General features: G+C 51.4%; 2 protein-coding genes across 4 annotated transcripts in view; both read right to left on the minus strand.

The window, feature by feature from the left end:
• srpk3 (SRSF protein kinase 3) overlaps window positions 1–419 on the minus strand; it is a 45,986-nt gene extending 45,567 nt beyond the window's left edge. For all 3 annotated transcript variants that reach the window (XM_063035416.1, XM_063035417.1, XM_063035415.1), the window contains exon 1: window positions 173–419. In XM_063035416.1, coding sequence (XP_062891486.1) covers window positions 173–297 — 125 coding nt within the window. In that variant the 5' untranslated portion in view covers window positions 298–419. The remainder of the gene's footprint in view (window positions 1–172) is intronic.
• Window positions 420–10,247: 9,828 nt separating this feature from the next.
• apex2 (APEX nuclease (apurinic/apyrimidinic endonuclease) 2) lies at window positions 10,248–16,692 on the minus strand. The gene is made up of 6 exons (XM_063035471.1): window positions 16,489–16,692; window positions 13,687–13,770; window positions 13,259–13,436; window positions 12,581–12,730; window positions 12,244–12,313; window positions 10,248–11,286 (listed from the first exon to the last, which is right to left on the minus strand). The coding sequence occupies exons 1-6, from the start codon at window positions 16,628–16,630 to the stop codon at window positions 10,387–10,389; spliced, it is 1,524 nt and encodes a 507-aa protein (XP_062891541.1). The 5' UTR covers window positions 16,631–16,692; the 3' UTR covers window positions 10,248–10,386.
• Window positions 16,693–26,405: the final 9,713 nt, after the last annotated feature.

Raw genomic sequence — 26,405 nt, forward strand, 5'->3', positions numbered from 1 at the left:
ACTTCCTCCTTAATGTCAAGACATCCTCCTCCTCCTCACCTCCCCTACGACATCCCCACCTCATTACCTCCCCCCTCCCAACATGACCTCCTTCTCTTCCCCTCGCTCCCTCCTCAACCTCATTACCCCTCACTCCCTCTCCCTCCTCGATCTCCCCCTCCACTCCTCTCACCCGGCGACTCCGCTCTCCCGGCCTTTCCGCCGCCCCTTCTTGCGATTCTTCTTGCTCCGAGTGGTCTCGGCCGGGGTCGGGACCGGCACCGCCGCCGCCTCCGCCCTCTCGCCGCCGGCGCTCATCCCGCGCGCGCCCCGTCTGCCGCGCGCCGCCGCGCTCCGCGTCTGGGGAGGGGGGGAGGGGTCTGCCGACCGGTATCGCGCAGGCGCGCCCCTGAACCCGGAGAGTGGGGTGGCGGGGGCCCCCCCCCCGACCCGAGGTGCTGGAGACCAAGCAACGCGCAGGCGCGCCTCAGCCACGCCCCTTAAAGCGAGACCGACCCCCCTGCTCCTCTTTAGAGACGCACAACCCGAAAACATCATCGTTAAGGTGGCGCCCGAGGGGCCGAAGGACCTCAACAAACCCACTCTCCCCCTAGAGCGTCAAGACCGGGCGAGCAATCCGAATCCAAGTTGTAATCAAACAAATCCAACTTCTCCCCTCATGGAGGGAACCCAGGCCGTTCAGCCCTCCTGGCAGCTGCGACACAGGGATAGGATCAGGCCATTCTGCCCAAAGCGCAAATTACAAACAAATAATTCAGTGTATCTGTGGAAGAAGACGGACAGTTGGCTTTTTAGGTTAGACCCTGAATTGGGTCTGAGAGTGTCAAGGAGAGAATGTGTGCAGTATTTGGAGTATTGTGTTCAGTTTTGGTCACCAACTTACAGGAAGGATATTAATAAGGTTGAAAGAATGCAGAGGAGGTTTACAAGGATGTTGCCGGGACTTGAGAAACTGAATTACAGAGAAAGGTTGAATAGGAACTTTATTCCCTGGAGCGTAGAAGAATGAGGGGAGGTGTATAAAATGATGATGGGTATAGATAGAGTGAATGCAAGCAGGCTTTTTCCACTGAAGCTAGGGGAGATAAAAACCAGAAGACTTGGGTTAAGGGTGAAGGGGGAAAAGTTTAAAGGGAATATTAGAGGGGGCTTCTTCACACAGAGAGTGGTGGGAGTGTGGAATGAGCTGCCAGATGAAGTGGTAAATGCGGGCTCACTTTTAACATTTAAGAAAAACTTGGTCAGGTACATGGATGAGAGGTGTATGGAAGGATATGGTCCAGGTGCAGGTCAGTGGGATGAGGCAGAAAAATTGTTTGGCACAGCCAAGAAGGGCCAAAAGGCCTGTTTCTGTGCTGTAATGTTCTATGGTTCTATGGAATGGCGTGGTTAAAGGCAACCCCCGTTACTATGGGAAACGAGGGAAGAGATTGCTGCACCTTTGGCCATAGTCTTTGCATCCTCACTGGCCACAGGAGTAGTATTAGAAGACTGTTATTCCTGTGTTCAAGGGAGCAGGGATTACCTTGGCAATTGTAGACCAGTACTTCAGTGCTGGGCAAAATACTGGAGAGAATTTTTAGAGACAGCATTTGGAAAAGCATAGCCTGATTAGGCTGTGTCAGTATGGCTTTGTGAGGGGCAGGTCATGAATCTCGAGGACGTGACAAAGCACATTGATGAAGGTAGGGCAGTGGATCTGGTGTATAGGGATTTTAGTAAGGCGTTAGATAAGATTCCCCATGGTAGTCTGGTCAGGAGGCATGGGAAACTTGTCTGGGCGGATTCAGAATGGCCTTGCCCATAGAAGACCAAGACTGGTTGTAGATGGTTCGTATTCTGCCTGGAGTTTGGAGACCAGTGGTGTCCTGCAGGGATCTGTTCTGGGATCCCTGCTCTTTGTCATTTGCATGTTCTTGGAGCATGTCCCACAGCGGTTTTGGTTTGCTTTAGAGTAACCATTACACCCCTTAACCATCAGACTCCTGAACCAAGGGGGATAACTTCACTCAACTCAACTCTGATCTGAGTCCACAATCTATGGACTCACTTTCAAGGATTCTACAAGTCATGTTCTCAAATTTATTTGGCACAATTTGTCTTCTTTTGCAGATTGTCTTTTTTAGTCGGTCTTTGTCAATGCATCGTTTTTAATAAATTCTATTGTATTTCTTTATTTTTCTGTAAAAGCCTGCAAGAAAATGAATCTCAAGGTGTTATATGGGGTCTTGATAATTCTTTGACTTTGCCTCTGCCACCACATCACATTCCACGCAAGCATTCACCCATCATTCTGTGTAAAAACAAACTACCTCTGACAGACCCCTAAATCACCTTAAACACATGACCTCTTCTACCCTGGGGGGAAAAGTCTCTGACTGTCCACTTGATCTCCGCCTTTTGTACACGTCTATCAAGAGAAAAGCCCCAGCTCGCTCAACCTCTTTCCATTAGACATGCTTTCTAATCCAGGCAGCACCCTGGTAAATCTCTGCACCCTCTCGAAAGCTTCCACACCCTTCCTGTAATGAAGCAACCAGAACCGAACACAATCCTCCTGGTGTGGTCGAACCAGGGTTTTATAGAGCTGCAACATTCCCTCGTGGCCTCTGGAACTAAAATCAAAGAAAGGGTGCTCGATCTTTTAGTAAGAAACCAGCAAAACTGAACTTTCTTGTAACAGTGAAAAAAAACACTAATGAAACTAAAAGTAGCAATATAATGAAATAAGCAGTCCAACCATATTCAAACATACTTAAGTGTAAATATATACATATAAATAGTTATAGACCGGTTAGCCTAACGTCAGTGGTGGGGAAACTGCTGGAGTCAGTTATCAAGGATGTGATAACAGCACATTTGGAAAGCGGTGAAATGATCGGACAAAGTCAGCATGGATTTGTGAAAGGAAAATCATGTCTGACGAATCTCATAGAATTTTTTGAGGATGTAACTAGTAGAGTGGATAGGGGAGAACCAGTGGATGTGGTATATTTGGATTTTCAAAAGGCTTTTGACAAGGTCCCACACAGGAGATTAGTGTGCAAACTTAAAGCACACGGTATTGGGGGTAAGGTATTGGTGTGGGTGGAGAATTGGTTAGCAGACAGGAAGCAAAGAGTGAGAATAAACGGGACCTTTTCAGAATGGCAGGCAGTGATAGTGGGGTACCGCAAGGCTCAGTGCTGGGACCCCAGTTGTTTACAATATATATTAATGACTTGGATGAGGGAATTAAATGCAGCATCTCCAAGTTTGCGGATGACACGAAGCTGGGTGGCAGTGTTAGCTGTGAGGAGGATGCTAAGAGGATGCAGGGTGACTTGGATAGGTTGAGTGAGTGGGCAAATTCATGGCAGATGCAATTTAATGTGGATAAATGTGAAGTTATCCACTTTGGTGGCAAAAATAGGAAAACAGATTATTATCTGAATGGTGGCCGATTAGGAAAAGGGGAGGTGCAACGAGACCTGGGTGTCATTATACACCAGTCATTGAAAGTGGGCATGCAGGTACAGCAGGTGGTGAAAATGGTGAATGGTATGCTGGCATTTATAGCGAGAGGATTCGAGTACAGGAGCAGGGAGGTACTACTGCAGTTGTACAAGGCCTTGGTGAGACCACACCTGGAGTATTGTGTGCAGTTTTGGTCCCCTAATCTGAGGAAAGGCATCTTTGCCATAGAGGGAGTACAAAGAAGGTTCACCAGATTGATTCCTGGGATGGCAGGTCTTTCATATGATGAAAGACTGGATGAACTGGGCTTGTACTCGTTGGAATTTAGAAGATTGAGGGGGGATCTGATTGAAACGTATAAGATCCTAAAGGGATTGGACAGGCTAGATGCAGGAAGATTGTTCCCGATGTTGGGGAAGTCCAGAACGAGGGGTCACAGTTTGAGGATAGAGGGGAAGCCTTTTAGGACCGAGATTAGGAAAAACTTCTTCACACAGAGAGTGGTGAATCTGTGGAATTCTCTGCCACAGGAAACTGTTGAGGCCAGTTCATTGGCTATATTTAAGAGGGAGTTAGATATGGCCCTTGTGGCTACGGGGATCAGGGGGTATGGAGGGAAGGCTGGGGCGGGGTTCTGAGTTGGATGATCAGCCATGATCATAATAAATGGCGGTGCAGGCTCGAAGGGCCGAATGGCCTACTCCTGCACCTATTTTCTATGTTTCTATGTTTCTAGCTGCCTCTGGTCTTAACCCAGACTAAACTGAACTAAAGAGAAAGCACAAATAAGTAACTAAACTTCTTGGTTGGTGCAACTGTAACGAAAACCAATTTCCCTCGGGATCAATAAAGTATGGCTATGACTATGACTACCCTCTTCACCTCTACCAGGCCCCCAAACCCGCATGTCAAATCACCCATAATAACTGCGCAACACAGACAGAGCATAGACAGGAACACAACTGTTCCTGAACCTGCCATACCCAAGGCTCCTATACCTTCTGCTCAAAGGCAGCAGTGAGAAGCGAGCAGGGCCTGGATGGTGGGGATCCCTGAAGATGGGTTCTGCTTTCCTGTAGCAGCGCTCCTTGTCGATGTGCTCACTGGAGGGGAGGGCTTTACCTGCGATGGCCTGGGCTGCAAACACCACTTTTTTTGCGGCCTTTTCCGTTCCTGGGCGTTGGGGTTTCCACACCAGGGTGCGATGCTCTCCACCGTGCACCCATGGAAGTTTGTCAGAGATGCGTTCGGGACGTTTAAGTGATTGGAATTCAAATGAAAGGAAGTAGAGGGCCCCGTGCGATGCAAGACTTCGGTTTATCCTGGAGTAGGTTAAAGGGTCGACATTGTGGGCCGAAGGGCCGTAACAGCTTACTCACCTCTACAGTGACCATGACCTACCCTCTTGGGCAGCCTGTCCGTACCGAGGATGAGCTGCTATCCCTCCGGCTCTGGGTCTGACGCAGGGGGCCGCCGTGGCCAGTGGGGGATTGGTGGGACAGCTTCTGAGATGGTGGTTTCAGCGTGCCCCGGGGTCCACAAACTCACGGCTCCGGACCCAACCCTGAACAATTCCCGCGCCGGAGACTCGCGGGAGTCGTGGAGGACGGCGCACATCCTTGGCGTTGGCCCCTTCGCTCTGATGCCGGTAACTTCTCCCTGGGGCGAGGTTCAAACCTTGGTGTCCGTTCTGTACTGGCACGGCCGGCCTGGCGTAGGGAAGACCTCACCGCCATGGGCATAAGGCTGGGACCGGGCATTGCTTCACTTTGCCCGCAGATTCAGAGGGTATCTCTCACCCTGTTTGAGGTGCCCGCTCTTGGTGGCCCCACTCTCTGAAGCATACAGGAGGGCAGGAACCATAAGACACAGGAGCAGAATTATGCCATTCGGCCCATTGAGTCCACTCTGTCATTCTGTCAGGGCTGGTTTGTTTTCCCTCTCAAACCCATTCTCCTGTCCATAACATTTGAGACCCTTACTAATCTGTCAACCTGCATTTTAAATATGCCCAACGACTTGGCCTTCACAGCTGCCTGTGGGAATAAATATGACTGATTCACCGCCCTCTGGCTAAAGAAACTCCTCATCTTCGTTCTAAATGGACATCCCTCAATTCTGAGGCTGTGTCCTCTGGTCCTAGACACCCCCACCATAGGAAACGTCCTCTCCACATCCACTCTGTGCCCTCCAGTCCTAAACACCCCCACCATGTCCTCTTCTTAGGTCTTTCAGTCGGTCTCAATGAGATTTTCCCCCTCGTTCTAAATTCCGGTGAGTACAGGCCCAGAGTCAATCAAATGCTCCTCACCCCTGCGATTACTCCAAGCACTTCTGCAATCTTGATTCTCTACAACGTTCTCCTCACGCAGGAGACAGAGGTGAACTTCAATACCCATCACTGCGCGGTGGACCCTGAGATGGCGGGTCTGTTGGAGAAGGGGCTGGGTGGTGTTCAGCATGGACAGGTTGTTTGAGGACCCTGACATCTGCTGAAGCTGCCAGCAAGGTCTCGAGGGCTTTGGTGGACCATAGCTAAGAGCTTGGCCTCTGAGTGTGGGCACCAGAACTTAAGGACAGAGGGAGACAGAGCTGAAATCATCGGGTGGTGGAGAGAAACCAATGCATAGCCTCCAGTCAGATTTACAGTGTCCATCAGTTTCCTGTCCTGGCTTCGAGGGAGGGTCATGTTGTATTAGAGTGTAATTTTGTTATTCTTCTCACAGATTATTCTTTCTCATGAGGCCCCCCCCCCATTGGTTAGGGTCAACCGTGGAAGTGTCTATGTGATACACAAGCCAGGGCTGTACAATACGGAGAGCAAGCTGTTGTCCATGTAACAAGCTCCCCCACTCCACCCAGGAACAACAGAGACCAACACAGTTTGACAGTAGCAGCGTCACAAGAATTGTCAGTCAGCATTGAGCACGGCATAGGACTGCATTAGGGTTCCCAGCTCTGGATTTTTCCTCGGGGTTTACTCCCAAAGCCTCTCCCATGAGTGGGTATAGCCACAAGGCAGCGGAGGTTTGAGATCAGAATTTTCCTTCTCCTAGATGAGTTGACAACCACGTCAACGAGCTCCATCTTCCTGGAATGACTGGTTTTAAGGCACCTTTGCCTCTTTTCCTGTCTGTAGAAACTATGCACACAGTACTTTGATAGTAAATGTACTTTGAACTTCAAGGTTTGAGGTGCAGTCAGAGATGCACACCATTGGAATGACCGTTATCTGAGCCACTCTGGCCCTCCTCCTCTGACTTCTCTCATTAACAAGGCGCTTTCCCCCTCACAGAACTGCCGCTCATTGGATTTTCTTTTGATTCTCGCACCATTCTCTGTGAAGTTCAGAGAATGCCCTGCGTGAATTGTGTCGACACACATTCTGGCACCAATGTAGCTCGTCCACGATACTCCCAGCGTTGTATCAAGATGGCGCCAGCAACTAATAGTAACATCCTGCAGACAGTTCACAAAACTATTTCTCCTTTGAAATAAATATTTTTAAATCTTTCTTTTAAGTATACTTCTACTAATCTGTGTGCGACTGGAGCCCCTGTATTGTACATATTGATAATGTGTTTTTGGGCTGATTGAGTGATTTGGCTCTTTGGGTGCCTCGGAGGGAACTCAGTGTGGTTGACTACGGAGTATTCAACCTAATGACGGAGCCCAAACTCACAATCGGCTCCCGATTAAGGCGTCGAGCAAGAATGAAACCAGTGAGGGACCGGAAGGCGAGCGTGTGTCCAGTACCGTCTGCCTGCGTTTGAGCAGTGTCCGTCTCCTTCTCACACGCTGCTGCCGGGGTCTGGGGTCTTGGGCAAGGTTTGATCGGTGTGGTTTGTGGTTTGGACTCGTCTTTAGAGGTACCTGCAGTTCCTGCTATGTGTTTCTGGTTTCTAGTTGCCCCTTTTTGTTGCTATTTTGATCGGGGTGGACTGGCTCTGCGGCCGGCAGCCAACAAATAACACAGCGCTAAATTGAATTGAACTGAACTGCACATTCCCAGGCTGGTTTGAAGTCTTTGCGGTTTGATGTTTAATGTTCTGTGTGTTGTTCGCTCATTTTTTTTTGCCATTTGCATGATTTGTGGTCATTCTGCGTATTGGGTGTTTGTTCTGAGGATGACCGCGGGAAGATGAATCTCGGGGTTGTATCCGACTTTGCCAATAAATGCGCTTTGAATCACTGAACGCAAACAATAGGAAAACAAGTCCCTTTCTTCCCTCCCACCCACTCAGACGGTCCTCCAAACCCGGGACAGGCTGCCTCAGGGCCTCCTGAACGTGTGACTGTTCATAGTGGATCTTCCAGAAATTATAGTAAGGATGCTTCTGTATTTTTCTGGAAGCTTCCCAGTCTTTCTGCAACAGGTGTCACGCCACTTGAACCTAACTGAATTGCCACTGGAACGTTGTTTCATTTTGCTCACGGCTGGATGGCTGAGCAAGATAACCGCGGTTTCTTTGTCCCTTCTCTCTCTCGATCGCTCTTTGGACCGTGTCGATCATTGACGCAAACGATGTACGTGCGACAAAGACTTTAATCCACCTCCATAAACGGCCGTTAATCATGAAGTTGTTTTTCGCCTCACTCTTCACAAGTACAGTACTGTGCAAAAGTCCTGGATGTTATATATCTGTGCCTAAGATCTTTGCACGGTTCTGTATGTAGCTTGGGAGCCGTAGACCTTTGCACAGTTCTCTAATTTTATGACCTGCTGCTGTGAAACACGTTTTTGATGACATGTGTGAGTGATGATAAACCTGATTCTGATACGGGTCTCTGTTGTGGACTGAGAGTGGGAAAGGGGAATCATGGTTGGGGGAAGGGGAAGGAAGAGGGAAGCATCAGGGAGAGACTTGCTATAACGATCAATAAACCAATTGTTTGGAATCAAATGACCTTGCCTGGTGTCTCAGGGCTGGGTGTGTCTGCACCCACCCCACCACCCCTCCACCCTCGCCATTCCCGACGTCCTCGGCTCCCGCCAGATTCACAAACTTGCTCTCCGCTCCCCGTTGACAAATAGAGGGCAGCACAGTCGCGCAGTGGTTCACCGCGCCAGCGACCCGGATAATTCCCCAAGCCGTCTGTAAGGAGTTTCTACGCTCTCCCCGTGACCGCATGGGTTTCCTCGGGGTGCCATGATTTCCTCCCACAGTCCAAACATTTATAAGTTGATTGGTCGTTGTAAGTTGGCCAATGATAAGGCGAGGATTAAATCGAGGGGCCGATTCCGCACAGTATCTCAATAAGTAAATGAAGTGCAAGAGTTTTAGGTGCCCTGCACGCGCACAAGACTTTCGCACAGTACTGTACATCGAAACACACATCATTTGTGTCAATGGACAACAAAGTCTGCGGACGTGCTGGGGCAGCCCACAAGTGTTGCCATAATTCCGGCACCAACGTAGCAGGCCCAGAACTTACTAACCCGAGCCCGAGCCCAGAACTTACTAACCCGAGCCCGAACCCAGAATTTACTAACTCGAGCCGAGAGCTTACTAAACCGAGCCCAGAACTTACTAACCCAAGCCTGAGCCCAGAACTTACTAACCCGAGCCCGAGCCCAGAACTTACTAACCCGAGCCCGAGCCCAGAACTTACTAACCCGAGCCGAGAGCTTACTAACCCGAGCCCAGAACTTACTAACCTGAGCCGAGAGCTTACTAGCCCCAGCCCAGAACTTACTAACCTGAGCCGAGAGCTTACTAGCCCCAGCCCAGAACTTACTAACCCAAGCCGAGAGCTTACTAACACGAGCCCAGAATTTACTAATCCGAGCCCAGAATTTACTAATCCGAGCCCAGAGCTTACTAACCCAAGCCTGAGCCCAGAACTTACTAACCTGAGCCTGAGCCCAGAACTTACTAACCCGAGCCCGAGCCCAGAACTTACTAACCCGAGCCGAGAGCTTACTAACCCGAGCCCAGAACTTACTAACCTGAGCCGAGAGCTTACTAGCCCCAGCCCAGAACTTACTAACCTGAGCCGAGAGCTTATTAGCCCCAGCCCAGAACTTACTAACCCGAGCCGAGAGCTTACTAACATGAGCCCAGAATTTACTAATCCAAACCCAGAATTTACTAATCCGAGCCCAGAGTTTACTAATCCGAGCCCAGAGCTTACTAACCCGAGCCCGAGCCTAAAACTTACTAACCCGAGCCCAGAACTTACTAACCCAAGCCTGAGCCCAGAACTTACTAACCCGAGCTGAGAACTTACTAACCCGAGCCGAGAACTTACTAACACGAGCCGAGAGCTTACTAACACGAGCCCAGAATTTACTAATCCGAGCCCAGAGTTTACTAACCCGAGCCCAAAGCTTACTAATCCGAGCCCAGAGCTTACTAACCCGAGCCCAGAGTTTACTAACCCGAGCCCAGAGTTTACTAATCCGAGCCCAGAGCTTACTAATCCGAGCCCAGAGTTTACTAACCCGAGCCCAGAACTTACTAACCCGAGCCCAGAGCTTACTAACCCGAGCCCGAGCCTAAAACTTACTAACCTGAGCCCAGAACTTACTAACCCAAGCCCGAACGCCCTCAGACCATGGGGGGAAACGGGAGCGTTGGGAAGAAACACGCGGTCACGGTGAAAACGTACAAACTCCTTCCAGACTGCAGCGGGAAGTGAATCCAGATCAGTAAGGGCGATACGCTGACCGCTAAGTTACTGTGACGCCCTCCAGCTAACCCTTCAGTGGAAGGTCCTACAACACGTCTCAGTCACCCCTCTTCCATTCCATTCGAGTATTCACTCCCCTCAACTCCATCAGTGTTTGCTCCCACCGAGATTTATTTCAAACTTTTATACAAAATTTAAATAAACAAAAGTCAAGTACAAAATCTGTGCCTGTGTGTGTGGGGGGGGTGTTCTGTCTCTGCGGAGGTCCCTCCTCCGTCCCAGACCGCCCCTGTCCACTCACCCAGTGGAGTCTGCCCAGCGGAAGAACCCGCAGCGGGAGGCGGGGTTGTGCGCCGGTCCCGGGGGGCGGCGGCAGGAGTAGAAGCCCCTCCCGCGGTTGGGGCCAGCCTTCCTGACGGTACGCAGGACGCAAGGCTCGCCGTGACCGGGGCAGGCTGGGGGCGGGGGCCGTCCCCTCAGCAGCCCCTTCCAGAAGACGGTGGGGGGCGGCGCCACTTCCTCTCCCTCCGAGGCCCCCGCAGTCGGGGAGGAGGGGGGCAGGGGGCTCGGGGAACAGGAACCAGAGCCGGCACCCCCAGCATCTGCGGGCTTGAAGTAGGCCAGAAGGTTCCCATTCAGGGTGGGGCGTCCACTGACCTTCCTCCCCCTCCTGCCACCCATCGCTGGCCCGGGCTTGGCCCCTACTCCTGCCCCTTGGCGAGACTTGGCCCCAATCCCCGGCCGAAACTCTGCCCCCTCTTCCCCAGAAGCCCGAGGGGAGGGTGGACCACGGTCGGGGCGGGAGAGGGCCACCAGGAAGCGGGAGAGCGTCTGCTGGACCCCGGCAAACTCTGGCAGGTTCTTGGTGCAGAGCGGGGGCAGGCGGGCGGTGGGCAGGCAGCGGGCCCTAAGCCATGCCCGTACGGGGCAGTGGTCTGAGCCCCGCACCTCCGTCAGCAGATCGCAGCCCCCCAACCAGCGCCGGGCCTGGGGGCCGCCAGCCAGGACGTAGTCAATGCGCGTGCCGTAGTTGGTCTCCCGGGCGCCCGTGCTGGTCTGCCAGCAGCTGTAGGCCTCCAGCCGGCCCGGGTTGAAGAGCCGGAAAGTGTCGATGAAGAGCCCGCCTCCTGTCCCCTCCTCGTCCTGGCACACGAACCCATCCAACCATCTCCGCCCGGGCTGGGCTGCGAACTCGTCCTGCGGGAGGGAGGGGGAAAAGGACACAATGGGTTACAAATCTGGGATGGGGACACCGCGTGGATTGCCCCAGTGCACTAACCTCCGCATTAGAGCCAGGAGAAGGGGCCAGCGTGCGGGGACAAACCCTTTGCATATGGCTGGGCAGGAAAACAGATCCGTGATGCAAATGTAGATCCATAATTCCTTTCAAGGCGGCAGCATGGGGAGATGAAGATCTGTAGACGTGTGGGGGATAGGATACTGACCGGCTGCATCACAGCCTGGTACGGAAACAACAACGCCCTTGAATGGAAAGGCCTACAAAAAGTAGTGGATGCGGCCCAGTTCGCCATGGGAAACAGAAATACATTCTGTAATGGGCACGTGGCCAAGTGGTTAAGGCATTGGACTAGCGATCTGAAGGTCGTGAGTTCGAGCCCCAGCCGAGGGAACGTGTTGTGTCCTTGAGCAAGGCACTTAATCACACATTGCTCTGCGATGACACCAGTGGCAAGCTGTATCGGCCCTAGTGCCCTTCCCTTGGACAACATCGCTGTCGTGGAGAGGGGAGACTTGCAGCACGGGCAACTGCTGGTCTTCCATACAACCTTGCCCAGGCCTGCGCCCTGGAGAGTGAAGACTTTCCAGGCGCAGATCCATGGTCTCACAAGACTAACGGATGCCTTTATTAATGATCAATAAACTAATCGTTTGGAATCAAATGACCTTGCCTGGTGTTTAAGGGCTGGGTGTGTTTTTACTGTACCAAACCAACCCCCCCCCAACCCGGGACTCTTTCTCTGCCATCTGTCCCACATCCCACCACCCCCCCCAGACTTCTGCACAGTTCTGTAGCTGGGAAGATGACGAGGGAAGGGAGCAGGGGTGGTGGTGGGGGGACGTCACGGCCGCAATTTGCTGCCTGTCCCCAGCCCCGGTGCAGTGTGCCCAGGACAGGAAGGCGTATGCCCTTACCAGGTCTCCGGGCTGGCAGTGGTCAATGGGCCGATGAGATATGTTCAAGTCTCCAAGTACAAGCACAATCCTGCAGAAAGAAGGGAGGAGTGAGGCAGGTAACACATTGCCCCCCTCCACCTCGTCTCGAGCTCAGGTCTGCCCGGGCAGGGGTGTCAGGGACATGGTCACGGTCACCTCTGTCAGGGGGTCAATGGTTCACAGTAGCGGCTGAGGTGCATAGGTCGGTGGAGAGGTTCGAGGGTTAGGCCAGAAGAGGGTTGGGTCAGGGGTCAGCAGGAGTTGGACGAAGGGGTTCGGGGGTCAGGCTTTATCTAGGGGGTCGGGGAAGCCTTACTCTCCGTCCTGAAGCAGGGCCTCAGCCCTGGCCTGCAGCAGTTGGCAGAAACGCAGTTTGAACTCGAGGCGCTGCTGGTTGTCGGGGTCGGCCCGGGGGACGTAAACGTTGATCACAGCCAGTGTCTTCTCCCCCTCCTCCTCCGGCAGCCTGTGTGTGGGGTGGTGGGGGGGGGGGGAGAGGGAGATGGAGATAGCAGAGGGGAGAGAGGATAGGGTAGGGGAGGGGGAGGGAGAGGGAGGGGGGGAGGGGAGGGGAGAGGGAGGGGGAGGGGAGAGGGAGGGGGAGGGGAGGAGAGGGGGAGGGGAGGAGGGGCGAGGGGGAAGGAGAGGGGGAAAATGGGGGGGTAAGGGGGAGGGGAGGAGGGTAGGGGGAAGAGGGGAGGGATGGAGGAGGGTAGGGGGAAGAGGGGAGGGATTGGGGATGGGGTAGGGAGGGAAGGGTGAGGAAGGGGAAGGGGGCAAGGGGAGGGTGAAGGGTAGGAGAGGGAGAGAGGGAGGGTGGGTGAGAGATTCTGTCAACCGATGTCCTTTCCCCAGCCATCGCTCCCATCTCACTATCTCCTCCTCACTGCACAGATCCTCTTCCTCCTGGTGACGCCCACCCTCCCTGCCGGCTCCTCACAGCCCACCAGTCCCTCCCTCCTCGCCACCCCCCCTCCCCCCGGCGCAGGGTTACCGTAGGCGGTGCTTCGTGATGAGGGCCCGGCCCTCGCTGTCCAGCTGACGGAGCTCCTGTTCAGAGAACCGGTCGGTCAGCCCCAGGGGGAGAGCGGCCCCGCTCCCGGACAGCAGCCCCGAAAGACCCTCCTCTGCGGCAAACGGGGCGACGTCGTCCGTGCAGTAGGTGGCCACACCTGGACAGGGTTGGAACACATCACAGCACACCTGAGAATACACCCTGGGGGGGTGGGGGGAGAGAGGGGCAACAGCAAGGAAAGCCGGGGGGGGGCGGACAGGGTGCTGGGGGTAGAGATGAGGACGTGGAAAGGGGAGAGGGGGCAGGAAGTAGGGAAGTGTTAGGGACGGGGAAGGAGGGAGGGGGTAGTGTTGAGCGATGGGAAGTAGGGGTGAAGTACACGGGGAGAATTCCTCTCTTTCTCTCACCTGAGTAGCCACTGCGTGTGCGGCTGTGACTGAAGTAGGAGTTAAAGCCCTCGAGGATGGCCACGTCCTCCTCCAGCAGGTCTCCTGGGCACAGGGGAGAGGCAGCCGTTAGTGGGCACACCGCTGCTGAGAGCGGGATGGGGGTCGGGGCCGAACGGGAGCCCGGTGTGGTGGGAGAGACCCGGACAGCGGACATGACCGACGGGCGGTTCGCCCTCGAGCCGAGGAGCGGACGTAGGGTGTTGGCGACCCCGCTCTCCCACAGACAGACACCGACGCAGACACGGCGTGCCTTCGGACAGGAATGGGACCATCAGGTTAACGTCTTTGAGAGACAGCGAGGAACAGCCAGCTTCAGCCAGATCCTCCATCGAAGGGAAAGTTGTAGAGTAACAGAAACAGGCTCCCTTCGGCCCGTCTCGCCCGTACTAAACAAGATGGCCACCTTGTGTTTGGTCCATATCCTCCGAACCCTGGTAAATTGGTTTACGATTATCACAGCTTCAGTAAAAAACCTTGTTGTCAACACAGATTATTTCATTTCACAGTGCATGGAGGTACAGAACTGTGCACATATATGTAGCGAGGGTGCCTAAGACTTTTGCAGAGTACCGTAGTAATTTTATGTATTGCACTGTACTGCTGCCACAATAAAAGCCACATTTCATGGCATACGCGAGTGATGACAAACTTGATTCTGATATGGGACTGAGAGCGGGAAGGGGCAGGAAGAGAGGAATCATGGTTGGGAAAAGGAGAAAGCAGAGGGAAGCACCAGAGAGACATTCTGTGATGATCAATAAACCAGTTGTTTGGAATCAAATGATCTTGCCGGATGTTCCAGGACTGGGTGTGTCTGCACCTGTGCCACCCACCAACCCAACACTCATTCTCTGCCATCTGTACCAACTTCTCCCACAGCACTCTACCCTCATCATTCCCAACACATACATACATAGAAACATTGACACATAGAAAACCTACAGCACAATACAGGCCCTTCGGCCCACAAAGCTGTGTCCAACACGTCTTTACCTTAAAAATGACCTAGGGTTACCCATAGCCCTCTATTTTTCAGAGCTCCATGTACCCATCCAGGAGTCTCTTAAAAGACCCTATCGTATCCGCCTCCACCACCGTTGCCGGCAGTCCATTCCACACAATCGCCACTCTCTGCGTAGAACAACTTATCCCTGACATCTCCTCTGTACCTACTTCCAAGCTCTTTAAAACTGCCCTCTCATGCTAGCCATTTCAGCCCTGGGAAAAAACCTCTGACTATCCACACGATCAATACCTCTCATCATCTTGTACGCCTCTATCAGGTCACCTCTCATCCTCCGTTGTCCCAAGGAGAAAAAGCCGAGTTCACTCAACCTATTCTCATCAGGCATGCTCCCCAATCCTGGCACCATCCTTGTAAATCTCCTCTGCACCCTTTCTATAGTTTCCACATCCTTCCTGTAGTGAGGTGACCAGAACTGAGCACAGTACTCCAAGTGGGGTCTGACCAGGGTCCTATATAGCTGCAACATTACCTCTCGGCTCTTAAACTGAATCCCATGATTGATGAAGGCCAATGCACCGTATGCCTTCTTAACCACAGAGTCAACCTGCTCAGCAGCTTTGAGTGTCCTATGGACTCAGACTCCAAGATCCCTCTGATCCTCCACACTGCCAAGAGTCTTACCATTAATGCTATATTCTGCCATCATATTTGACCTACCAAAATGAACCACCTCACACTTCTCAGCCCTGTTTTGCATCCTATCAATGTCCCGCTGTAACCTCTGACAACCCTCCACACTATCCACAACACCCCCAACCTTTGTGTCATCAGCAAATTTAGTAATCCTTGGACTTTAGTACTGTAGGACAAAGGTAAAACTACAACAGAATTCAGATTAAAGAGTTACAGTTAGACAGACAATAAGGTGCAAGGGCTACGGTGAAGGAGAGTCTGAGGTCGAGGGTCCATCTTATCAGCACTTGGGAACTGTTCAACAGTCGAAGGCGTACTAGACCCTGATGGACATGCTTCCCGGCTTTTGTATCTTCTGCCCGTGGGGGGGGGGGTCATTGATTATGCTAGCTGGTCAATTATTCCAACTCCCTCCCTCACCCCAGTCCCCGTCATCCCCTCTCCCTCACCCTGCTCCTTCATCCCCTCTCTCCCTGCACCCCTCCCTCACTCACGGAACACACATCAAAGTTGCTGGTGAACGCAGCAGGCCAGGCAGCATCTCTAGGAAGAGGTACAGTCGACGTTTCGGGCCGAGACCCTTCGTCAGGACTAACTGAAGGAAGAGTGAGTAAGAGATTTGAAAGTGGGAGGGGGAGAGGGAGATCCGAAATGATAGGAAAAGACAGGAGGGGGAGGGATGGAGCCGAGAGCTGGACAGGTGATTGGCAAAAGGGATATGAGAGGATCATGGGACAGGAGGCCTAGGGAGAAGGAAAAGGGGGAGGGGGGAAAAACCCAGAGGATGGACAAGGGGTATAGTCAGAGGGACAGAGGGAGAAAAAGGAGAGAGAGAGAAAGAATGTGTGCATATGAATAAATAACGGATGGGGTACAAGAGGCATTAACAGAAGTTAGAGAAGTCGATGTTCATGCCATCAGCTTGGAGGCTACCCAGACGGAATATAAGGTGTTGTTCCTCCACCCTGAGTGTGGCTTCATCTCCACAGTAGAGGAGGCCGTGGATAGACATATCAGAATGGGAATGGAATGGGGAATTAAAACGTGTGGCCACCGGGAGATCCTGCGGACGGAGCGCAGCTGTACCATCTCTCACTCACGGCTCACTCGGGTCTCCTGCAGGCAGATAATGTGGGCGCCCAGACTCAGCAGCGTGGGCCGCAGTTGCTTCCCGCGGGCCCGGATCCCGTTCACGTTCCAGCTCACCAGCCGGAGGCCGGACTCCGGGCCCGCGGTCTCCATGTGGGAGGGCGGCGGGGACCAGCCTCCGAGGAGTCGGCGCCGGCGCCGCTGGCGGGCTTCAGGATCCGGGCACAGCGCCACCCGCGGGCTGGAGGATCCGGCCACAGCGCCACTCGCGGGCTGGAGGATCCGGCCACAGCGCCACCAGCCTCCCGGAGGAGTTGGACACAGCGCCACCCGCGGGCTGGAGGATCCGGCCACAGCGCCACCCGCGGGCTGGAGGATCCGGACACAGCGCCACCCGCGGGCTGGAGGATCTGGGCACAGCGCCACTAGTCGCCTGGAGCAGGGGTCCCCAACCCTTTTTTTGCGCTGCGGACCGGCCGACCCGGTGGCGGGGGCGGGGGGGGGGGTGGTTGCCAACGCACAAGAGTAACAGTAAATGCGCTGTGTTTATCCCGAAAAAGACTACAATGACCACTAAGCCTTGCGCGGGTACCTGTGTGCGTATGCGTGAAGTGCAGATGCATGTACGTGCCGATCTTTTTGACAAATCGTTTTCAGCGATTCTGTTCAGTGAAACTACACTGTACATACATTATTTCTACTTTACATAGGCTGTGTATTTATCATATCATTCCTGCTTTTACTCTATGTTAGTGTTATTTTAGGTTTTATGTGTTGTTTGGTATGATTTGGTAGGTTATTTTTCGGGTCTGCGAACGCTCAAAATGTTCCCATATAAATTAATGGTAATCATAAGTCACTTATAAAGTCAATAGCATCATAATATTTTAAGTAACATTTGGATATTAAACACACAGCACATATTTTCCCCGTATGAACATATAAAATCATTGCAACACACCAATATCGCTGAATCAGTGGGAGCCCTGGGCTTGTTTCCCTGCAACAAGACGGTCCCGTCGAGGGGTGATGGGAGACAGCGATACTCGAACGGGGTTCCTTATGTCTAGTCTATTCCGCAATTTAGTTTTCGTTGCATTCATTGCAGAAAATCCTGCTTCGCAAAGGTATGATGTTGGAAATGGAAGCAACGTTTTCAGTGCTTTCGTGGCTGTCTCAGGATATTTAGACTTGACTTTGATCCAGAATGCTGGCAGAGATGTTATGTCAAACATAATTTTCAGCCCCCCCCGGCATTTGCAAGTTCGAGGAGTTGATCTTCTTCCCGCGCTGACATGGATGATTCACCGGGAACATTCACAAATGGGTCACGGGCCCATTCCTTTGCACGTCTTGGGTCATTTGCGGTTGGGAAATAACGCTCGAATTCTGTCGACAGCGAAGATAGGTGATCGCGCACCAGCTGTGAGAAGGACGGTGCAGCCTCAGTCTCTCCCAAAATCCCAGCTAATGTTGGGAACATGTCAAATATGCCCCCGTCCACTCGCCGTCCCCACAGTTCCAGTTTGGCTTTGAAAGCATACACTTCATCTGCCAACTTGAAGACAATTGTCATTCTCCCCTGAAGTGACAAATTGAGCTCATTGAGCAGGTTGAAGATGTCACACAGATCAGCGAGTTTTGCTATCCACTCCTCGTCACTGAAGCGTGCTGCCAGTGGTGACTTTTTTCCTGAAAGAAATCTCTGTAGCTGCTCTCTTAACTCAAAAACCCTGGCCAGGGCTCTCCCCCTTGATAGCCACCTGATTTCAGTGTGTAAGAGAAGGCGTTTTGTGCTCTGCATCCATTTCCTCGCAAAGCTGCTCAAACAGACGCGAGTTAAGGGCTTTTGCTTTGATGTGATTGATAACTTCAACACCATCACTCAATACGCTGTTAAGATCTGGTGACATTTTTTGGCTAGCCAGCATTTCCCTGTGTATGACACAGTGTGTAGACTGGTATTTAGGAGCAACCTCTTTGACTCGGGTAGTGAAACCAGTCATAGCTGCAGCCCCGTCTGTGCATATTCCAACACAGAATGACCAGTCCAGTTTGCCTGACATGTAGTCATTCAAAGACTTGAATAGTTCTGCCCCAGTTGTGTTAGTTGGCAGCGGCAGTGCACACAACATATCCTCCAGAACATCGTCTTGAAATATATACCAGCAGCGTTGCCTTATTGTCGACATCGGTAGACTCGTCGACCTGGATAGCATACCATGGTGACTCGTTAAGCCGTTCCAACAGCTGTGCTTCGATGTCCTCCGCTATGTCATCGATTTTCCTTGAAACTGGTAGCTGAAAGAGAAACCTGTGCCATCTTGTTAGCTGCGGCTTCTCCCAACAGTTCACGGCACAGGCCCTTGGCAGCAGACAGAATCAATTCTTCACCAACAGTGAAAGGCTTCTTAGCCTTAGCAATACGGCTAGCCACTAAGTACGACACTCTCAGAGCAGCGTTTGTGGAGGTGACGGCTCTCAGCACTTCCTTCTGTTCAGCTTGCTCACGTTTTTTTCCGCTCAAAAAAATTAACGGGTCTGTCTTTAAGTACAGAGTGCTTGGACTCAAGGTGCCGAAGCAGTTTTGAGGGCTTCATTGCCTCATTAGACAGCGTGTCTCCACATATCACACACACAGGGGGCTTAGAGTGTGCGAGTCACCAGTCGCAATAAAGCCATATTTTATGTACGACTCTTGTATTTTCTGTTGAAGGAAGCTTTCTTTTTTTTTTGCAGTCTCAGCCTCAGCTGTCTCTGCATTATCATCATCGTTAGGCCTTTTATGTCCCCTACCATCTCTTCCAAAGAAACTCTCAAGCGACGTTTGTTTTTTACTCATACTGGCTGATGACCTCCGGCGTGGCCGTAATGACCACGCGTGCGTCATGACCTCGCGTGCATTCAATCTCAACAGTGGGCGGGACTGGAAATGAGGAAAGGTGCAGCTGATCCATATCGCTTCATACCGCCAAATCATATCATTTCCTCACGGCCCGGCAGCACATGCTTTGCGGCCCGGTGGTTGGGGACTGCTGGCCTGGAGGATCCGGCCGCAGCGCCACCAGCCTCCTGGAGGAGTTGGAACCAGGAACAGCGACACCATCCGACTGGAAGACCCCAGTATAGCGCCACCAGCCTCTCGGAGGACCCGGGCACAGTTCCACCAGCCTCCTGTAGGAGTTGGACGCAGCATCGCTCACGGGCTGGATGACCCGGGCACAGCGACACCATCCTACTGTAAGACCCCGGCACAGCGCAACCAGCCTCCTGGAGAACCTGGCAAAGCTCCACCACACGCCTGGAGGATCCGGACACAGCGCCACTCGCGGCTGAAGGACTCGGGCAAAGGTTCGCCAGCCTCCGGGAGGAGTTGGACACAGCGCCACCAGCCTCTTGGAGGATCCGGACAGTACCACTCTCGGGCTGGAAGATCCGGATACAGCGCCAATCAGAGGCTGGAGGACCCGGGCATAGCACCACTCGCGGGCTGCATTACCTGGACACACCGCCACCAATCGGCTGGAGGACACAGCGCCACAATGACGCCGCCGACTGGAAAATACAGCCACAGCGCCACCCGCAGGTTCGAGGATCACGGCACAGCGCCAGTGGCAGGCTGGAGGACCCGGACACAACCCTACCCACGGGCTGGAGGACCCGGACGCTGGAATTCAGAAGAATGAGGTGGGATCTAATTGAGACCTTTCGAATGTTGAAAGGCTCAGACAGAGTAGATTTGAAGAGCATATTTCCTAAAACCAGAGGGCACAACCTCAGAATAGAGGGACGCCCTTTTAGAACCGGAATTTCTTCAGCCAGAGAGTAGTGAATCGGTGGAACCCAAGCCATTGGGTGCATTTAAGACGGAGGTTGATAGGTGTAAGGAAAGAGTTAATTGTGACTCTTCCTTGGTGCATGCCAGAATAAAATGGAAATCCGAAGAACAAATGATGTCAGTCTGGAATGTTATAAAGAACTGGAGATGTTTTCCTCCTCACAGATCTATTATCCCCGTCTTCCAAAATTATCGTGACCATCCTGAAGATCATAAGTGCTGGTACCGCTGAGAGACGGGAAAAGTGGCGAGGTGATAATTATATTGTGCTTTGGAAGAATCTTAAAGGGAATAAAAAGGGGCACTTTCTTGGTGCAAGTGGGGGAAGAGAGTTTTGTTCTAGGTTAGTTCACGGCCGGTGATTGCTGCCGTGACGAGGAACCGCGCACTGCCCAGATACGGAACAGTACGGAGAGGGAGAGAGAGGGAGGATAAATACTTTATTGATCCCAAAGGAAATTACAGTGTCACAGCAGCATTACAAGTGCACAGATATACAAATATTAGAAGAGAAGTAAGAAAGAATTTTAAAAATAAGTTACTTCGAACAGTCTAACAGGAGGGGGTCATCACTTCCCCAGCTGTAGGTTGACTCATTATAGACCTAACGGCCGAGGATAAGATCTTTGGAGCAGCGCAATTGTCCTCGTCTATTACTGAAAGTGCTCCTCTGTTCTGCCGCCGTGGCATGCAGAGTGAGGAAAAAGTGTCCAGAATTCCCAGGATTTTCCGTAGGGGAAAATAGACTGCGCGAGATTGTTGGATCTGAGCCAACCCCCGACAGAGCAGAGATCGGCTTCTTTACTGTCATTCCGATTTCTGGGGACACTGGTTTCCCTCGTCTGCTGTTTTATTATGGTTATCTGTGTGTGAAGTGTTTCCTTTTGTTTGCGAATACAGATGATGAGAGGCATTGATCATGTGGATAGTCAGAGACTTTTTCCCAGGTCTGAAATGGCTAACACGAGAGGGGCATAGTTTTAAGGTGCTTGGAAGTAGGTACAGAGGAGATGTCAGGGGTAAGTTTTTTACGCAGAGTGGTGAGTGCGTGGAATGGGCTGCCGGCGGCGGTGGTGGAGGCGGACTTGTATCTTCTACGAGACTCCTGGGTAGGCACATGGAGCTTAGAGAAATCTGGGTAACTCTGGCTGAATGGTTACGGGGAGTAGGTTGAGAGGGGAAATGGCGGGGCAGACAACCGGCCAAATGGCCCGATTCTGCTTCTGGGTCTTACGATATGGCGAGCAAGCTGTTGCCCGTACAGGCTTCTCCCCTCCACGCACCTGATGGACCCCGGGACTAGTCCAGTTTATCACCAGCAGCCTCGCAGGGGTCGAGAGGCAGCATTGACCCGACGTCGGACCGCCTGAGGGACTCCAGCTCCGGAATTTTCGATCGGGGTTTACTCCCGAAACCTTCCCCGTGAGTGTGAGTGTGAGTGTGAGTGTATGTGTATGTGTATGTATATACACACACATACATACACACACACATACATATATATACACACACTCACTCACACTCTTTAGCGTAAAGTGATCTTTCTTGTAAAGATTGGGTTCAATTTGTTTTCCACGTGAACGCTGCTTGTCTGATGCTGTCTGCGGCTGCAAGTAAGTGATCGCATGAGATATCGGAGCAGAATTAGGCCATTTGGCCCATCGAGTCTGCTCTGCCATTTCATCATGACTGATCCATTTTCCCTCTCAGCCCCATTCTCCCGCCTTCTCACCGTATCTCTTCATGCCCTGACCAATGAAGAATCTATCAACCTCTACCATAAATACACAAATTCGACAGATTCACCACTCTCTGCCTAAAGAAATTCCTCGGCTCCATTCGAAATGGACGCCCCTCCGCTCTGAGGCTGTACCCTCTGGTCTTAGACTGCCCCACCAAAGGAAACACCCTCTCCTCTTCCACTCTATCGACGCCCTTCACCATTCGACAGGTTTCAATGAGGTCACCCCTCGTTCTTCTGGATTCTAGTGAATTCCAGAGCCATCAAACGCTCTTCACATGACAAGCCACTCAATCCTGGAGTCATTTTCACTAACCTCCTTTGAACCCTCTCCAGTTTCAGCACATCCTTTCTACGACAAGGGGCCCAAAACTACTCACAATACTTCAAGAAGGGCGCACCAGAGCTTTAAGAAGGTTCAACATGACATTCTTGTTTCATATTCTAATCCTCTTGAAGTGAATCCTAACATCACATTTGCCTTCCTGAAGATTAACCTTTGGGGAATCCTGCACAAGGACTCCCAAGAACCTTTGCGTCTCATGTTTGTGTTTTCTCTCCATTTAGAAAACAGTCAACCCTTTCATTTCTACCAAAGTGCATGACCATACACTTGCCGAAACAGTATTCCACCTGCCATTTCTTTGCCTGTACTGTAACCTCTCTACTTCCTCAAAACCTGCCCTTCCATCTATCTTTGCATCGTCTACAAACTTTGCAACAAAGCCATCAATTCCATCATCCAAGTCATTAACATATAAAGTAAAAAGAATCGTCCCAACACAGACCCCTGTGAAACACCACTAGTCACCGGCAGCCAGCCAGACAAGGCTTGAACCTGTGCAGGTATGGACTTGTGCATTTGACAATAAACTGCACATGTGCTCTGTGTGCTGTCTACATCTCTGTGCTTGTCACGTTGTTCTACCATACCCAAACCTCACTCCGCGTGAACGGGACTGGCCCATCGCTCAGCTGACGGCAGTGAGAACAGTGATGGGGGCAGGAATCAGCAGATTATTCTGCCCTGCTCACCACAGTCTCCAGGCAGTATTGTACAGTATCTACCCTGGGGAGACTCAATCCTAGGAAGTAAAAAGTCTCCTAGAAATATGATGATAGATCATTGTACAATATCTACCCTGGGAAGACAACCTGAGGAAATAGAAACTTCTCCTGGGAATATGACCACAGACCATTGTACAATATCTACCCTGGGGAGACAACTCCAGGAAATAGAAACCACTCCTGGGAATAAATATCTACCCTGGAGAGACAACTGTGGGAACTTCTGGGAATTTGTCCATAGGTTATTGTGCAATATTTACCCTGGGGAGACAACTCGAAGTAGCAACCATTCCTGGAAATCAATATCTACCCTGGGGAGACAACTCTCGGAATTAGAGACCTCTCCTGGGAATGTGACCATAGGCTATTGTACTATATCTACCCTGGGGAGACAAAACCCTAGGAAGTGAAACCACTCCTGGGAATATGACCACAGTTCATAATGCAACACCTACACTGGGGAGACAACTGTAGGAAGTAGAAACCACTCGTGGGAATAAATATCGACCCTGGGGAGACAAGTGTAGGAAGAAGAAACACTCCTGGGAATGTGATCACTGATCACTGCACAGTATCTACCCTGGGAACAGCGAACACCAGAGGGCATATGTACACAGTTAAGGGAGGGAAGTTTAGGGGAGACATCAGGGGTAAGTTTTTTACACAGAGGGTTGTGGGTGCCTGGAATGACTTGCCAGGGATGGCGGTGGAGGTTAAAACATTAGGGGTATTTAAGACAGGCACATGGATGAAAGAAAAATAGAGGGTTACAGGGTAGTGTGGATTTAGTACCTTTTTTTTAAGGAATATATGGGTCGGCACAACATCAAGGGCCGAAGGGCCTGTACTGTGCTGTAGTATTCTAGTGTCTAGTGGAGAGAGAATTGTAGGAAGTATAAAGCTCTCCTGGGAATATGACCTTTGACCAGTGTACAATATCTACCCTGGGTAGACATAACCCTAGGAAGTAGAAACCGCTCCTGGGAATAACACTATAGACCATTGTACAATATCTATCCTGGGGAGACAACTCCAGGAAGTGTAAACCTCTCCCGGGAATAAATTTCTATCCTGGGGAGACAACTAAAGGAAGTAGAAATCACGTCTGGGAATTTGACCGTAGATCACTGTACAACACGTACCCTGGGAAGGCAACTCTAGTTAGTAGGAAGCACTGCTGGGAACAACTATTTACTCTGGGGAGGCAACTCGTGGAAGCAGAAACCACTCCTGGGATAACAAGCATAGATCATTATACTCAATAGATTTCAATGGGATTCTCCCTCATTCCTCTCAACTCCAGTGAGTACAGGCCCAGAGACATCAATATAATAGATATTGACCATAAACATGCCCATGTCTCAAAGGAGGTGGTGCAATCCCACAGAAACTGATAAATCTCGAGGGAACACGACAAGGCAGGTGACGAGATGATCCCAACAGGGAAGCATTGCAAAAGGGGGAGCGCAAACTCAAGAAAATCTGCGGATGCTGGAAATCCATTTTGATATCTCCAGACAGCATCTATAGGAAGAGGTGCAGTCAACGTTTCAGGCCGAGACCCTTCGTCAGGACTAACTTCCTTCAGTTAGTCCTGACGAAGGGTCTCGGCCTGAAACGTCGACTGCACCTCTTCCTATAGATGCTGCTTGGCCTGCTGCGTTCACCAGCAACTTTGATGTATGTTGCTTGAATTTCCAGCATCTGCAGAATTCCTGTTGTTTGATATCTCCAGAGCTCATTTTATTTTCCAGTCCTGATGAGGCCTCAGCCCGAACTGCTGCCTGATCTACTGAGTTTCCCTGGGATTTTGTGTGTGTTGTCACTGTTACAGTGGGAATGCCAGAGAGTGCAGTGTTGGAATCTGCAGTAACAATTGACTGAATGATCAGCATCTCGAACACCGAATGATACAGGAACCGGCCCTGCTAAACTAATTAAATTATTGTGCGCAATTACACGAGTCCCGTCTCCGTGTCCTTTCAGTTCTCCCACATCCATGAGCCTCAAAAACACTGTTGGATCAGGGTGTAGAATTGTTATTTTCCTTCTAGTTTTAACTTTTGTATCCTTGTGTATCACTTTTACATAATCACCTTTGTGTGTGTTGCGGGTGACAGGGTGGAGATACGTCCCTACCAAAGGAGGAGTGAGGTGCTCCTTCCCTCCGCTAGCCTGCAGACCACCCTGGGGCAGGGTGTAGCACCTGCTTAGCCCCCGATCAGGGTCATGTGAAGCCGAGGGGGCAGGTGGTGGATGGCCATATGAGCAGCCGGTGCAGATCACAAGTCCTGGTTATGCGACCACTGATGTCAGGCAGGCAATCTCTAAGGAGTATTGATGATCGCTGGGGTCGCCCGTCTTGTAAAGGCACTGCCCAGAAGGAATGGCAAAGCACTTGTGTAGAAACATTTGCCAAGAACAATCATTGTCGTGAGACCTTGATTGCCCACGTCATACAACAAAATGATGTCATATGTTACTATCAAATGCAATTTCCTGTAACGGTAGGTTAGCTGATTCCATATTTTTCTGAAGTGTCTCGGGTTTTCTGCAGTCACTTGAATCCTGATGTTTTATAGGTTAGTTGTCATCATTGGTATGTTGCTTACCTTTCTAGTTCGAGCCAGCATTTTCTTTGTGCAAGAACCACGTTGTTGTAAGACCACAGTGGCTTTGTTCTGTGCTGTTCGTTTTTTGCTTGTTCTCCTAACACTTACTAAAGCATCAGTAAGCAACAAGCTTTATGCCTCTCTCTTGACTTCCGAACCTCCGAATCGCAGAAACACCAGAATCAACACAGTTGTTACCACCTCTGGCAGTACAATCTAGGCACCTATCACTCTGTGTTTAAAAAACACTTGCCCCTCATACCTCCTTTCAATTTACCCCCTCTGATCTTCAATGCACGCCCTCTAATATTAAATGTTTCAACCATGAGCAAGAGATAGTGCCTATTCTACTCTATTGGTGCCTCTCAACCGTATAAAGATCTTTCAAGTCTCCGCCACTCCAGAGAAAAAACAACCCAGGTTTGTCCAACATCTCCATATGCCTCAAACCCTCTAACGCAGGCAACATTTATTGAGATACGGCACGGAATCGGCCCTTCGAACCACGCCGCCCAGCAATCATCCAATTTAATGAGCCTAATCACGGGACAATTTACAATGACCAACTAACCTACTGTGGGAGCAAATCAGAGCACCCAGAGGAAACCCACGGGTTCACCAAACGCTTTACAGGCAGTGGTGGGAATTGAACCTGGGTCGCCTGCACTG

This window comes from Mobula hypostoma, chromosome 28, assembly GCF_963921235.1.
Source record: "Mobula hypostoma chromosome 28, sMobHyp1.1, whole genome shotgun sequence".
NCBI lineage: Eukaryota > Metazoa > Chordata > Chondrichthyes > Myliobatiformes > Myliobatidae > Mobula > Mobula hypostoma.

Bases quoted from the DNA above. Each gene is read 5' to 3' on its own strand.
- apex2 (XM_063035471.1), bottom strand. From the start codon at position 16,630: ATGGAGACCGCGGGCCCGGAGTCCGGCCTCCGGCTGGTGAGCTGGAAC. The intron at 13,771-16,488 runs GTGAGTGAGAGA...CCCTGTGCCCAG, and splicing joins GCAGGAGACCCGAGTGAGCC to GAGACCTGCTGGAGGAGGAC. The intron at 13,437-13,686 runs GTGAGAGAAAGA...AACCCTGTCCAG, and splicing joins CACACGCAGTGGCTACTCAG to GTGTGGCCACCTACTGCACG.